The sequence below is a fragment of the Vigna umbellata genome, chromosome 10 (genome assembly GCF_029865625.1).
Source record: "Vigna umbellata cultivar VRB3 chromosome 10, Vumbellata_1.0, whole genome shotgun sequence".
Lineage (NCBI taxonomy): Eukaryota > Viridiplantae > Streptophyta > Magnoliopsida > Fabales > Fabaceae > Vigna > Vigna umbellata.
In genome coordinates, this window is record NC_142174.1 from 19,681,263 (window position 1) to 19,697,645 (window position 16,383).

Sequence of the window (16,383 nt, forward strand, 5' to 3'; positions counted from 1 at the left end):
AATAAATAAAAAAATATTTGAATTCACATATATCAAGAGATATTAATTATGTTAAATTTAATTAAATCCCTAATATCTTTCCTAAAGTATCATTGTTATTAATTATGTATAGATAGATGACAGAGATGCATATATATTAATTAAAATTACAGTATTTTAGAAAAATATATAAAATAAATAAAAAATAAAATGTATGTTTTCTTGAGTTAGATCATAGTCCAGGTATATGTTTTCGGAGGACGACATCTGAACAATTTGATACCAATGAGTTACGAGAAAAAATCATATATAAGATGAAGATATATTTTTTTAACTTGAAACCTTTAAAAATTGATTTTTATATATTAAGTTGACATCTCTATTGAATACAAGACTTTTAACTCTTCTTGAATTCTTAAGATATCATGGAAATAAGCGGAGACATATTGTAGAAGATGAAGCATTTCTCCTTAGGTGTGCTTTGATTTGTTAATGGAGAGATCTTCGGAGAGAAGTTGTGTGAGAAGAGTGAGATCTGGTGAAGAAGGGCTTGAGGAAAGAATTAATGCTTAAGGATGAGGGGATGTCATTTGGGTTAAGTATCTCGTTTTGGGAAGACTAGAAATTGGTGAGGGAGACATTTGGGTAGAGGATCAATGCTTATAATTTCCATCATGAATGATCTACAGTCTAAAGTTAGAAATTGATCAAATTAATGGTATAAGGAAATGGACAAGTTCCGTTTTGGATTCTGGAGGACGATATTCACCGTGGGAAAGGTTGGAGGATATTCTCCCGCGGCCTACACATTAGGTTTTCATTGTTTGAGATATGTTTAGACATCAGTTTACATTTTTATAAAGAAAGTTCACTTCAATGACAAATGTTGACGAAAAAAATTGAAACATTTACATAAACTTGAGTTTGCATCCCTCTCAAGCGGCTCTTAAATTTGCAATTAATACCGTTTTGCAAAGTTTTACGAGTCACGGTCGTTGATATTTGAATTAGGCTGTAGACAATTGTGGCTTTGATGCTAGTAAATTTGCCAGAGCAGATAAGTTCTGTTAATAGATTCCCTATACTACAGAGAACTCTTTGGCATAACTCATTAGTAATTGCGGCCATCTTAGGGCGCGCAAGCTAAGCCTCTACACCCAGTTGAATAATATCATTATAGTAATGCATTAAATGTTTAAACTTTATGTATAAGTGGTCTTGAACGGTTAACAGAAATGAAAAACACAAGCCACTCGTATTTGAGTATATGATATAAGTGCTGGATATAAGATAAACGTGCCTTTTATCTCTTCTATTCAGAGTGTATTTTTTTTTGTCACAGAAAAAATTCGGGAAACTTTAAAAACTACTTCTGTTCTAATTATATATGCAAAAGTATACATGGATTGATATGATTAAATATAATTTATTTCCTCATTATATGACGGATGACGTTTTAGTTGAGTATTTATTGGTGGTCCCTTTTCTTAGAGTTTGATTTTATTAATTATGCTGTGTAAATAATTAATACACATGATTGAAGAACTCACTTTCCTTATTATTATGTGTTTGTTGAATATCTATTGTGGGATTGGCGTGCGATTATAGTTAATTTGTTGTGTGAGTAATCAAATTTTTATTGAAAACTTCTTGTGACAAAATTGCCTAAATAAATATGCTAAGCGAAATCGTACACATATAGTTTAGTGTGCCAGTTCTAGTGGCTAGTGTTAGATTAAGTTGCTAATATATGCAAATCTTATCCCGTAATATTAAGAGCGTTTTATTGCACGGTTGGGACCTAAGCAATACTTGCACACTATCCAATGTATTTTCTTACATCAATATAAATTTGAACTGACGTAGGCTCTTATTTGTAATTATTATTGAATTTATTGACACACTATTTATTAAAACTAAAAAATAAAGAAAAAAATGCTACAAAAAAATGTTGCAAGTATTTTGAGTAAACATATTATTTTTTAAATATATGTTTGAGTTAATAAATTCTTCTCCATCATAACTAATATTACATATTACGAAGTGCTTTATACCCCACCGTCACCAAAGCAATTGCACAGTGCTATAAGCTAAATGGCAAAACTACACCTTGATTATCACCACTCAACCATTCCACTCCACTAAAGATGAAAAACAAAAAGAAAAAGAAAATCAAATGTATCAAAAAAGGAAAGAATGGCCACCCTAGCACAGAAAACCAAAAAAAAAAAAAAAAAGAGGTAGAAAACCAATCAGAGACGGTGGTGACGAGTTCCCCCGTTTTTGCGAAAGGCAACCTCGGTGTCTAACCCAAAGCCATCGACGCTGCGAACGTGAACCAAAGCGGAGTGGTTGAAGAGTTCGACGAGGGGCTGGATGCTGTAGAGGTCGTTAGCGGAGTACTTATCGGCGCGCCTGGACAACGCCACGTGGAGAACGCACACCCCCTCCGGCTTCAAAGTGCGTTCGATCTCCGCCACGAACCGCTCCGGGTACAGCGCGTGGTCGAACACGTTGGAGAACTCGAAATCAAAGGTGTCGTTGTTGAAGGGTTGGTTGTGAAAGTCACCCTTCACAACAAGAGGTGGGTAAGGAACCAAATCCATTCCCAACGAGTCAAGCACTCCGATTCGCCGCAACGCTTCCACCTCTTGTCCCACTCGCGCACCGATGCACAACGCCTTCGACGTGTTTTGGAGAAGCTTTCTCTCCTTAAGCTCCTCGAAGAACCGCGCAAAGACGGGAATCTTGCGGTCCCAGTCGCGGGTTGTCCATATTTTTCGGAGCCTGGGGTTGAGGGTCTTGTTAAGCTGGCGCTGTATGTAGGTTTCGTAGGAGGAGTAACCGGGTCGGATTCTGAGGTCTTTGTTTGTTACAGGATTATGAAAGGGTTGTTGTTGTGGGAATAATAGGTAGAGGAAGATGAATGGGAGAGAGAGGAAGAGGGAGACGAGGAAGCACCTTAGGATGAATGTTTTTGTGAGCGTGATTTTCATGACCGCATGCATATGATATCTCTCATCTCATAGAGAAACCGATCGTGTTCCTGGTTTTGCTATGTTTGGAAATTCCGAACGTAGCTTCTGCATTGTTTTGGCTGTTGTGGTTTATCGCATGGAGGGAGATGTAGGAGGTGTGTGAGATGAAGGAAATAAAAGAGGTTGGGACAACTGGCTGGGGACCCATGAAAATTTCTGGAAACTTAATCCCAACAGAAGAGAGAAAAGAAAACGAGATTTAAGTAAGTATTTTAAAAAGTAATATATAAATTGAATAATTTAAAATTAGTTTGAATGGAAATTCCTTTACGGCGTTTATAATTACGAAGTGACATAGAGGGAGGCACGCGTGGCGCGTAGAGCGCATGCAGTGAGTAAGGTGGCACCGTTTCTTCTGTTGCTTTTGTATGTTTTTGTTAACTTTAAGCCTGGCTCCAATTTTGTTTTTTTAGTCTTTGTGGAGGTAAAATTATTATTTTGGTGCAATTGTTTTTTCAAAAATTATTAAAATAGATAAATTCTTAAAAAATTATAAAAGTGAGCAAGTCAGGATAACATTATACGACTTTACAACGAAGTACCAAAATGATACGGTGAATAAGTCTAATTAATATGATATAATTTTAGTTCAAAATATTTTTAAAATTAAAATTGTCTCAATGTGACACCACTTTAATTCAAAGTATTTTGAATTAAGGTTGTACTATTGTTATATAACTTTTATCAAAATTGAACACATTAACATGTTTTTAGTTTAAAATATATTAAATTAAAGTTATACTACTTTAATATGATTTTAATTTAAAAATACTTTATTTAAAGTGTTATTAAACCAATATAACTTGTAAATTTTTATAACGTTTTAAAGAATTTGTAAAAGAAAATTGCCACCATGGTGCTTTTGTCCAATAAGACAGAGTAGTATACATATAACGGGTAGATGGAAAAGAGAAAATAAAAGAATTAAATAATTAAAGTACTGATGATGGGTCCAATCTTGGGCTGGAGAAAGCCACGATTGTAGGGTGAGTTTGGAGAGGAAACAAGTGAAAGGAAAATGAATTGACATAGATGATCGCGCTTCATTCACGCAAGGCTAATGAATGATAGTAAAATAGATCTATTCATTCTTCATCATCTGCTTTGAAATTAAAGATATCATAATAAGGTAACTGTCCCATTTAAGTAATAAAATATGAAAAAGTTTGCAAATAAAATGGTTAGACGGCATCACGCGACATTATCAAATTCCAATACATTTCTATCAAACACTTTGTCTGCTTCCAGAATCGACCTCAATAGATTATATAACATTTACATTTGATTTGATTTGATTAACGTTTGCTTTGGATTGCGTTCTGATTCCAAAGTAGGTTTTGTATCTGACTTACGATGAATGAGAGGTCTAACACGGGATTACTGTCGCAGAAACTCCAATCCAAGTGAAAGTAAAACTATTATATCCAGATTCTTTTTTATAACAGGTAAAAATATTTTTTTATGATAGATATTCTGGTGTTATAATTTTAAGAGTTATAAAAAATTTATATTTTTACGACATGAAAACCTGTCTTGAAATAAGTTGGATTTATTATAGCATTTAAACTAGTAACATTTATAATAAGTTTTTTATGGCAGATTTTTGAAAATTTATTCTAATAAATTTAATTTTTTGTATATATTTTTTAATTACATGTCATAATAAATCTAATTTATTATAATAAATATTTAGAGATTTTCTATAATAAGTCTTAATTTACTATTATTTAAAAACTTATCATAATAATTTTTTTTTCAGATTTATTTTGTTTTATCATTTTTTCGTCTTTTGTAAATCTCAAACAATTCATATAATCATACCAAATAATTTTCAAACAAATCCATTCATTACACAATCCTTCACGGTTTTGTTTATCTATGTGAGATAGAACTTTACTCAATAGCTAATAATTGTAATTTCTAAAGTAATTTTAAAGTGATGATATTCTTATAGTGCTTTTATTATAATGAGTGATTTTTCATTATCATATCAACCATCTGCCCACATCATCTCTCTTCTCTTCCTTCCAAAACATTTACAATACAAATCTTTACTTTGAGTTAGTAAGGCTAAATTAGTCAATTAAGTTGATTCGTAAACTATTTTTTTTTATCAGAAACGTGTTATTTCTTTTACTTGTATCCTAACTTTTTAAAATGCTATACATTGATAATCTTGTTTTAAGAACTTTTAGTTGAGAAAAAAAATATATTTTTATAAATTAAAATTAATATATATAAGATAATTTATAAAGGTTATATTTCATATAAGTTTTTTATTTTTAAATTTAAAATTTTATCTATAAACTAATTTGAACTTTCACGGATAAATTCATTTAATTCGTTATTATTATTTTTCTCATCTAAATATTTTAAAAAAAGTCTCTTCTTTTTACCAGTAATCATAAGATTATATACTACGACATTTTTTTAGCTTAATGACCCATAAATTTATTTTTTGGTACATGTCGGGTCCTACTTAAAAATTAAAAAAAAATAATGTTAACAAACTAAATAAGTTCAACGTAATAAAAAAAAGTCATTTTTGATGGATAAGCTACAAAAGATGTTATTCCTATTCGTTCTCCCTCCAAATGTCTTTAAGAGGTAGAAGTTGTGAATCACAAAAATTCACTAACTTACAAAGTAATTGACATAATTATTTAACCATTATTAAAACTAAAAAGATCATTTTTCATTTATAACCTTTAACTTAAACCATCTATCAAAATATTTTCCCAACTCCCTTCTATTATAATATTATTATTTTTCTCTTGTTTTTCAAATACTTTGTATGGAGCCCAAATAATTTATATGACCTACTACAAGAAATCATACCTAAACAAGAAAATAATCGTAATTAAAAAAAAAAATCTAATAACAAGGATTTCATTGAAAACTTAAAAATTTTTGAAGACACCAGGAAAAGACAGAAAATAGAGAAGGGTTGCGGAAGTAGTGTTAAAAATTCAGAATTGACATAACAAGGGTTTTTGGTGGCGAAAAAGGAGCAGATGGGTAATCCACGGAGATCGAAGACGGCGGACGACCTTCATTCGGCGGCGAGGTCTGGGGATCTCATCGCCGTTCAGTCAATTTTGGCTTCAAATCCTTTGGCCGTTAATTCCAGAGATAAGCATTCCAGAACACCGTATCCTCTTCATTCTCGTCTTATGTTTTTCAATTCGTTAGTTAATTCGATTGCAAAGTGAGCGCAACGCGACAGGAACCCTAATAATTAGTTTTCTACAATGTATTATTGCTGTTCTAGATAACAATACAATACTCTCATTTGATGCTGAATACTTTTCTTTCCTTCTCGTTTTCTCTACACAACACAGTAGCTGGCATAAAAAAATCATTTTGGCTGGTTGTTTCAATGATATGATTTGTTGTAGCATTTGTTTCATTCATATGCACTGCATATTTTGCTCTCCTGTTTAACCATCCATTTTGAACATCATTATCACCCCCTGTTGTTGAACAAAACTTAGGTCCAGCTTTTAAGGGATTTTAGTAGTCTGATCAGAAATTCACTTCAGTAGCCTATGATAATTTTCATGCAAACCTATACTATATAAATTACTGTGGAAAACTTCAATTGTGACTGGAGAACGACACTACAAAATTTTGTCTGTCATAAGTAACATGATGCTGAAGATGCTATTACACGTTCCTGAGTACAGGATTTTTCATGTAAGAAAACGGTGACGTTGTTTGTTTAATCTGAACCTATGTTGGTGCCATTATTTCTATCCATATCTGCTTTCTTCAGATTGCATTATAGGCAGAATTGAAACAAAAATTTATGTGGGTGAAGTAGTAACTAGTGGTCTGCTCGCTTTACTTCCCACTTTAAATTATATTCTAAAGCAATGTCATGCTAATTAAATACTAAATTTTCATCTAACTTCGGTTAATTGTTTTCAAAACATGTATTCTGGGAACCAAAAACTAAAATAATTAGATGTTTTTTCACCCTCTTCAGTTTTATGGTTAACTCAAAGGAGTGAGTCATTTGGAGTGGTATTGTATGTGGTTAGACATGAGCTTGGTGTGATTTATTTATTTATTTTAAATAGGAATCAACTATACACCTAGGTTCTTCTTTGGAATTCTTATTTGCGTTGCCCTGTGACTTTGTTTCTTTGACTATCAACTTTGGGCAATAGTCTACATTTAGCAGCATTTTCTGGGCAAGCAGAGGTAGTCACTTATCTCTGCAAGCACAAGGCTGATGCTGGTGCTTCTGCTATGGATGACATGGCTGCAATACACTTTGCTTCACAGAAGGGACATTTAGAAGTTGTTCGAGCTCTACTTTCAGCTGGGGCCTCTCTCAAAGCATCTACCCGCAAAGGCATGACTTCATTACACTATGCTGTTCAAGGTTCCCATCTGGAGCTCGTCAAGTATTTGGCCAAGAAAGGAGCAAACCTTGCTGCCCACACAAAGGCAGGAAAGACCCCTTTGGATCTTGCTAACAATGGAGAAATCCGATCCTTTCTGGAGGAATTTGAGAAGTCAGCAAAGAATGGAGAATTGGGAAAGAAAGATAAAGATAAAGCTGAAGAATTTGATCCCAAGACATCTGAATTGGAATTGGAATCGGAAGGTGATTTGAATGCCGAGCCTCCTAATGCTGCCCTTGATGAAGAAAAAAATGCAAGAGAAAAGAGAAAGGGTAATGAAGACGACGCAAGAGTAGAGTCGTCACAACCAAAAAAGGCGAGAGTTAAGTTAAGCCATCTCCAAAGTTCAGATGATACCCAAGAAGAAGAGAACATGTAGGTTGGTATAGGCGCAGTAGAGCTTACATTTTGTTATTGTAATATAGTTAATTGTATCTGATTTGGAATCCGTTTGTTGGGTTACTGGACCAGACTATCTGTAGAGTATTCATAAGAACTTATTCTGGATTAATACAATTTTATCTTGATAGATTAAATGATCCTATTCTGTTTTCACTTGCCATTTCGCTTTTTAGCTGATAATTTGGCTGTCAAACTGATATGCAACTGTAGAAGTTAGCCTCTCTTCTACTAAACTAGTTCAAAATGTGCTTTTGTATAACAAATTAGTGAATGAAACATATAATATGTGTATGAAACGATCTAACACACGACATGCTTAAGCTTTAATTAATAAATGGTTTAATTGCTTTTTTTTTCCCGGTTTAAAAACTTTGTCCACCATTTTAAAAAAATTAATGTTGTTTCTGCGTATTTAACGGAAGAGACTTGATTGAGACAAATTTTACCCATGTTTGAACGAAATTGATATTTTAAACCAAGTCTGGACGTAATTGAAACTTGTTTAAAAGAGTGGATGAACTTGACACACTGTAGCCAAACCAGGGACAAAGAAAGTGTAATATCCCAAAAATATAATATAACTATATTACAAAATAATCACATATAATAATATGATAGATAAACTATTTACGAGGACTTTAAGTATTTAAAAGTACAATTATGACAAAAATAACTATAAAATTAAACCTTTCAACCAACAACCTAATCTATTACAAAACTATGTACAAGACTGAATGGTCTGTACTATACTGGTGAGTCTTTTCTTTCCAGAGCTTGTTCCACCGAAACCTCCTCTCCTTCTGCTCACACCCATAAAATGATCATTGCAAAAGATAAACCGAACGACAACATAAACAAAATAGAAAAGTAGAGTAAACTAGTATAATTTAATATGCACGTTAACATACCACTCAATAAACAAATAAAACACACAAACACATGCATAAATCATATAAACAAATAATAACCGACCACTTTACTTTAGACAGTCTAGACTGGTATGAATATGTAGCTATGACCGTTCGTGCACTAGTTGTGGTGAAACAGCTGGTCCATCCCAAGCTACCACACAAGGTTAGCCCGTTATCACTCATCTTAGGTCAAGGTAAAACCCCTAGGCTAGGGCCTCTTGCTATTCTTACGACATGCCTCACCATTCTCTACTTGAGAATTGGTAACCATTAGAATGTCAGGATGAACGTCAAGACTGGGCTTCCCATATTCATACCATTACCAATAACTTAGTAACCCATCATTTAGACAATTCCTCCTTGGAATCCTCTTTCATACCATTTGAAAACACAATATTTTATAAATACATCCACACCATTAATCACACCCAGCATGTTTATATAATTAACTTAAAAGAAATTTATAAAGCAATAGTGTAACCCACATACCAAACTAAACATTATGACAACTTGGAGACCAAACGGTTTCTCACTACCAAAGAACAGGACCGAACGGTACATAATAAGTACGGCTAAAAAGGTGATCGAACACTTATATGGACCGACCACTAAAAGATACCGAGTACAACATAATCGAATCCTAGTAGAAAGTCAATTACTAACACAATACCGAACTCTTAAAACAAATCATACACCTCAAACCGGACACTCTGGACCTAGGCAGAATACTCAAATATAACTAATCACTAAATTATCCGAACACTAGAATGATATCTAATACTAGAACTAGACCGATTACTAGAGTAATACTGAGCACTATGACCAGACTGAAAACTATATTTAAACCAAATTCTAAATAATGATGAATACTAGTGTAATAAGGAACACAAATGTAAGACCGAACGCTAGTGTACTACAAAACACTAGTGTAAGACCGAACGCTAGTGTAAGACCGAAACGCTAGTGTACTACGTAACACTAGTGTAAAACCGAATGCTAGTGTACTACGGAACACTAGTGTAAAACCGAATGGTCATTAACTGAAGCTCTAAAGAAACAGTTACAACCGAACACAAGAAAATACCGAGCGGTCAACACAGAACCCTCAACAAAACTACGTAATTCTGTAGAATGACTACAAATTATGATAAAACTTAAGTTTACCTAAAATCTACTCATTCTTCCTAATTTTTGATACTCCTGTCTTGTATCCTATAACTTACCCAGATTCTTCATACCAACCATACTCATACCAAACCCAGATTACCCAGATTCACCAATCCAATTCCTCTCAATCCACTCGGCCACTTACTCATAATTATGAAGAAAGTTATTAATCACAATCATAACACTTAATTATCCAAACCAATATCACAGAATACATAATCATTCAATTATACATACATGCAGAATCAACAAACACTATTTTCATACAACATTCACAAATTAGTTAAATTAACTAGCTTCCCTTACCTTTTTGACCGAACAAAACAACGTTTAACTTTTCCAGAAATTGCTTTCTCACCAAAAAAATCCTATGAACACCTATACTTCACCATTGGTGAGAAAAGACCACCCAACAGACCAGAAATGAAGTTAGAAAGAAGAAAAGAGGATTGAAGTATACATGCAACCAACATAACTGTCTTGCATGTGACAAAATTTTCCAGAATTCACAAAAACTTAAGAAACGAAACTTACCTGTTCAAAACACACTTGATCGATGAAAGAAGAAGTCCTTTACACCAAGATCACTTAGACACAATCTGATTGTAGATAAGATGAAGTGAGATGAATAAATTTTTAGAGAAAAATTGTAGAGAGAAGAAGGAGAAAAGGAAACTGTTGGTTATATTATTGAAGAAAAGGTTGAGAGAGTGGAACAGAAAAATATAAAACTGCTTAATATATTATTTTTGGAGTGCAATTGCTTTTATAAAGCAAATAAGTGAACGTAAATGTACGAAAATGTTGGTCTCTATAACCACTAACAAACTAGTGCTCTTAGTGCCTAGAAAATAGCAAATAAGTTCTACTAGTCAACATGACTTTTATTTTCCTAAAAAATAGCATAACATATAATTTTAATTTTTTAATTTCCAATAGTCATTAATCAACACTCCTCCTTGACTTTGGAACTGCAAACTCCAAGCTTTTGTCTCAAGAACTCAAATCTAGATTTTGGAAGTGCCTTAGTTAGGATATCAGCCACTTGATCTTCTGATTTGCAGTAGACTAGTTTTACTTGTCCTTCTCTTTGAACTTCTCTTAAAAGGAAAAATTTTATCTTAAAATGCTTTGTTTTGCCATGAAAAACTGGATTATTGGTGTCAACACCCAATTTCGTCCGGATGAATAAATAATATAGGTCTTTCTTTTTTATTGCATCTTATTTTATTTTATTATTATTTTATTTTGTTTTTTTATTTCATTTGATTTTCCATATAAATATTTTAAAAAAAAAAGAAAGCAAAAAAAAAAGAAAGAAAGAAAATAAAAAGAAAAGGAAAAAACGGTTCCTCCCTCACGCACACGGACACATGCACTGCGGCTCTCCACCACCCCTCTGCTCCACACACATCCGTAACCACCCCAACGATTTTTCCTTTTTCAGGGAAAAATCCAGATACGATCTAGAGGATCCATTATTCATCCATATTCCCTCACAGCCAACATCACCATCTTCATCCCCTTCATCTTTCATTTTTCATCTCCAACACTTAATACCCGGGATGATCTCCAATACCTGCCATCATCTCCATCCCCCTGCTACAACTCCCATTCACCATCATTCACACACCCGTAACCACTACTCTGCTCCTCGGACCTGTAACCATCCCAACAATTTTTTTTCCTTTTTACTCCCAACTCCATTACCTCCAAGACATCGATGATTCACCTGACCATTCGTCCTCCATTATTCCACGTTCACACACGCATGATTTGAAGAATAAGGCACAAAACAGAGAAACTCAATCAAGCTTCACCTTCTTCTTCCATTTTTCATCACCTGCAATTCTAACAGGACAACACAATACTCATTATTTTCTCCTCACACTTCACCTCCTCCATTTCCCCTACCATCTTCTTCAACAAAAAAATCATTTCCCAAACCTCATTCTTTCTATAATGAAGCCATCTCCAATCATCAACAAAATGGAATCCTCAAGCAAGAAACACTATATTTCCAGCCACGATGTCGAGGTCTAGTGATGGTGATCAACGGTACCGGTAAGGAACCGCATCTCGCGGTGGTGGATCTGTAAGGAGGTAAGCCCAATTCGAGAGAGAAAAGTTGAAGTTTGCATCCCAGCCCGTTGGTGGCGGAGTCAGGGCGGTTGCCGGCATCAGCCGCGTGTACCGGCGTTGAGTCTGGGCCGTGCGTGAAGAAAAGAAGGAGAGGAATCGGAAACCCCTGTCTTCGAGCCGCGCCAAATCGGAAGTTGACGAGGGAGATCTTTCACCCTGAGGTTATTTTCGCCTGAGGTTATTTTCGGAGAAAACGATGCAGTGATTCGATGGGGAAGAAAGCATGTTTATGGTGGTTTTGGTAAGCGGCGGACGACGTCGTTCATGATGGTGAAGACACGTCAGGGAGCACGAGGTTTTTTTCCATTGCGCGGGAAGGAAGACGGGGGGCGGAGCTGCTCCGACGAGTTTGGACGAAGAAGCAAGAGAGGGGATCTGGTGCCATGGCTGGTAATTCCTCTGGCGGAAGCGGCAATGTGCGTGCGGAGGTGACGCCCCTAAGCCTCCTTTGGTCCTAGGCGGAAGAGGAAAACCCTAAGCATGCAACGTCTCTGAATGGGAAATGAGATGAAGTTGGGGGAACCCCTAATGGGTTCCTGGTTAGGGTTAAGAGGCCTTGGGCCTGGTGCGGTTTGCTTCCCTTCTCTTCCTGCCACACGCGCAACTTCATTCGCACCCCCGGTCATATGGGCTGAAACCCATTTTGTTTCTGCAAATAAAAAACAAGAATTGGGCCTGAGCACATTATTTTGGGATGCACCTCCAACTTTACTGCTGCACCCTTATCTTGGGGCCTGGATAGGAAATTTTGAGTTGCACTCCTGGTTTTTTATCTCTGCACCCCTATTCTTATTGGGTTGTTCTCTTGCTTTATTTTTATGCTTTTATTCTTTTATTTTTATTATTATTTGTTTGGTTATTAGTTTTTACCGTATGTAACCCCTTGTATGATAACCCCACTCCTAGATCTTGTCTTTTATTTTTTATTTTAGTTTATTTGCTGCACTTTAAACACGAAAAAGACAATAATAAATAATAATAATAACAAAAATATTTTTTAAAGGTTTAAGCGCACGTGTGACCGCTCGCGTCGTCCTTGTGCTAAAGACCTCTGTTTCTTTCTTATAAAAATTATAACAAAAATATTTTTAAAGGTTTAAGCACACGTGTGACCGCTCGCGTCGTCCTTGTGCTAAAGACCCCTGTTTCTTTCTTATAAAAATTATTACAAAAATATTTAAAGGTTTAAGCGCACGTGTGACCGCTCGCGTCGTCCTTGTGCTAAAGACCCCTGTTTCTTTCTTATAAAAATTATTACAAAAATATTTAAAGGTTTAAGCGCACGTGTGACCGCTCGCGTCGTCCTTGTGCTAAAAACCTTTTCTTCTTCCTTAAATAAATTTACAAAAGAAATACGTTTTGAAGGTTAAGCACACGTGTGACCGCTCGCGTCGTCCTTGTGCTAAAAACCTTTTCTTCTTCCTTAAATAAATTTACAAAAGAAATACGTTTTGAAGGTTAAGCACACGTGTGACCGCTCGCGTCGTCCTTGTGCTAAAAACCTTTTCTTTTCTTAAATAAAATTTCAAAAAATATGTTTAAAGGTTGAACACTCGTGTGATCGTTCGCATCGTCCTAGTGTTCAATACTTTTCTCTCTTATTTACGTAATATTAAACGAGGGTACGAGTGCTCGTGCGATCGTCCGCATCAGCCTAGCACTCAATACTCTCAAGTCTTCCTAAATAAGTAGATAACGGTATGAGTGCTCGTGTGATCGTTCGCATCGTCCTAGTGCTTAATATCGTTATTTCTCTTTTAAAAAATAATTAAAAATATTTAAATATCATTCTAAAGGTATGAGTACTCGTGTGACCGTTCGCGTCGGCCTAGTACTCATTACCTTCTTTTTCTCGAAAATGTCAAAAACAAATATATAAAATTTTCAAAAGCTAAAAACATCAACACTTTCAAACAAACAAACAATCTTTCCGCTAGAACTACGTAACCCTGATTTCTCATTTTGAATGAGAATACGTAGGAGCAAGGTCAATCCTTGTCGGGCCCAAAAAACTAAAAAATATGTTTTGTTTATTTAGAATTTTATTTTAGGGGATAATTAAACATTTTGAAAACCGCATCATATTCGTGCATTTAGTTAAAGGTACTGCCTTAGGGCAGGCGTTGTAGGGTGCTAACACCTTCCCTACACGTAACCGACTCCCGAACCCAGAATATGGTTTTCGTGGACCGTGCTTTATCATTTTGAGGTTTTTCCATAGTTTTCCATAATAAACTATGGTGGCGACTCCAAATCTCTTTTTTAAACCCGTTTCTTATTTGGATGGTCGTCCCGTCGCGATTCCGGTTGCGACAGATGGCGACTCCGCTGGGGATGTCTTCAGAGAGTCGAGCCATTTAATTAGATGCGCGAATTTGATGTGGTTTTGCTTTGTGTTTTTCTTTCCCTTTTCTCTATCTATGTGTGATATTCGGAATAACTGCAATAACTGTGGAATATTGAACCCTAGGGTAGACAATATGTTTATATCTGCCTGGGAATTTTTCTGGTTGTTTTGCAGGTGAGGGTTTGGGTGTGCATAATTTCCTCCCTTCACACACACACTTTTGGCATATCATGAGTGGGGCCCTATACCCGGGTCTGAGCGTAGCTTAGAATTAGAGGAGTTGTGTAGCGGTGTCACTCTGGGATGTACTTCCTGTTTGGCTATCGTGAGAACTCCAGCTAGAGTCTGTTCTCTTCATATGTGTTTTCACACCTAGTTGATTACTCGACTGTTGTGGAGATGCTATGAAGGGGGCCATAGCTCTAGTGACCATTGACCTCTAGGTTCAGGGGACCATCCTTGTGAAATTGCATATACTTGACCTTGAATCTTTAGCGTTGAACCTTATCTAGGGCACAAAGGGAGATATGTGCAGCCTTATAACCCTCATTTTGCTTAATAAAATCCAATAACTTGTACATATCACTACATCTTTTGATACATTTTGTTTTCTTTCCTTTCTTTTTCTCATGCATTTTTATGGTCTTATCACTGGTTCTAGTCGTGAAATTATAAGTTTGTGACTAAGTCTTTGAGATAAAATGGAAATTAACATAAGATATGAAGTCAAGGGGGGTTCAAGTTCAGACAGTTTAAAGGAAAGGTTAGCCATTGAAGTAAAGGAGGGTAATATGGATGGCTTGAGAGAACAGTTGAAGAAAATGAAGACAACCCAAAAGGATGCATTCAGGAAGGAGTATGGGAATTTGTTGAGCCTGTTAGAGGTGGAAGTTCAAACACCGGCCATTACTCTTTTAGCCCAGTCTTATGAACCACCATTGAGATGTTTCACTTTCTGGGATTTCCAATCGGTGCCTATGGTAGAAGAATTCGAGCAAATCTTAGATATACCTCTTGAAGGAAAAATTCCCTACAACTACCTTGAGCAGTATATTCCTATCTTGCAGTTAACGAGGATCAGGAAAGTACACCCAATGAAGTTGGAAAGCAAGTTCACAATCAAGGGCAAAGTGAGGGGCCTTCCTCAAAGATACTTATGGGAATACCTACATCGTTTGGCTTAAGAGGAAAATTTGGAGATGTTTACGGATGTACTAGCTCTTCTCCTCTATGGTGTCATGCTTTCTCCTAAATGTCAAAAACCTCGTCAATTATGCCGCTACGAACGCATTTGTGGGATATAAAGAGCGCTGTGAGAATCCAGTCAGTGCCATCCTGGATGAAGTTTATGGGACCCTTAATCGTTGTTACGAACTTAAGGGGGGAAAGATGTTATGTTGTCTACCAGTGTTGTATATGTGGTTCATTTCCCGAGACGCCTTAAATTCCCCGCACCCCACGAACTAGTTATTGCAGAGTAAACAGAAATTCAAGGAGCAAATGAATGGGTGCGGCTTTGCGCAAGCTTATAAAGAGAACATTAATGGCGTGTCCCTTGGCAGCATAGATCGCAGATTATATATCATTGCAGGAGCTAAAAACGAGCTTGGAAGAGTCTCCAACAAATTATAGAGAAGAATCAACCACAAGGCACGCAGAAACGCTCGTCACACATGCAGAAACGCTCGGCGCAAGAGTGACGCCAAGCGAACGTTCGTCCAGCTCTCTGAAGACGACGCTCGTCCTGGAGCAGAAGAGGACGCTCGTTTTGAAGACGACGCTCGTCCTGAAGCAGAAGAGGACGCTCGTTTTAAAGACGCTCGTCCAGATGACGTGAAAAGAGGACGTTCGTCCAGGACTCTTAGAGAGGACGATCGTCCAGGCAGAAACGGACGCTCGTCCTGGAGCAGAAGAGGACGCTCGTTTTGAAGACGACGCTCGTCCTGAAGCAGAAGAAGAGGACGCTCGTCCAGATGACGTGAGAA

At 36.0% G+C, this 16,383-nt stretch overlaps 2 protein-coding genes across 2 annotated transcripts; one reads left to right on the top strand and one right to left on the bottom strand.

The window, feature by feature from the left end:
- Positions 1–41: 41 nt before the first annotated feature.
- On the bottom strand, positions 42–3,600 carry LOC148192117 (uncharacterized). The gene has a single exon (XM_088099927.1). It carries the CDS (start codon positions 2,985–2,987, stop codon positions 2,232–2,234), a length of 756 nt encoding a protein of 251 aa, XP_087956053.1. The 5' UTR covers positions 2,988–3,600; the 3' UTR covers positions 42–2,231.
- Positions 3,601–5,945: 2,345 nt separating this feature from the next.
- On the top strand, positions 5,946–7,984 carry LOC124835548 (uncharacterized). Its single transcript, XM_047310486.2, has 2 exons — positions 5,946–6,168; positions 7,190–7,984. Exons 1-2 carry the CDS (start codon positions 6,032–6,034, stop codon positions 7,806–7,808), a joined length of 756 nt encoding a protein of 251 aa, XP_047166442.2. The 5' UTR covers positions 5,946–6,031; the 3' UTR covers positions 7,809–7,984.
- The last annotated feature ends 8,399 nt before the right edge of the window (positions 7,985–16,383 follow it).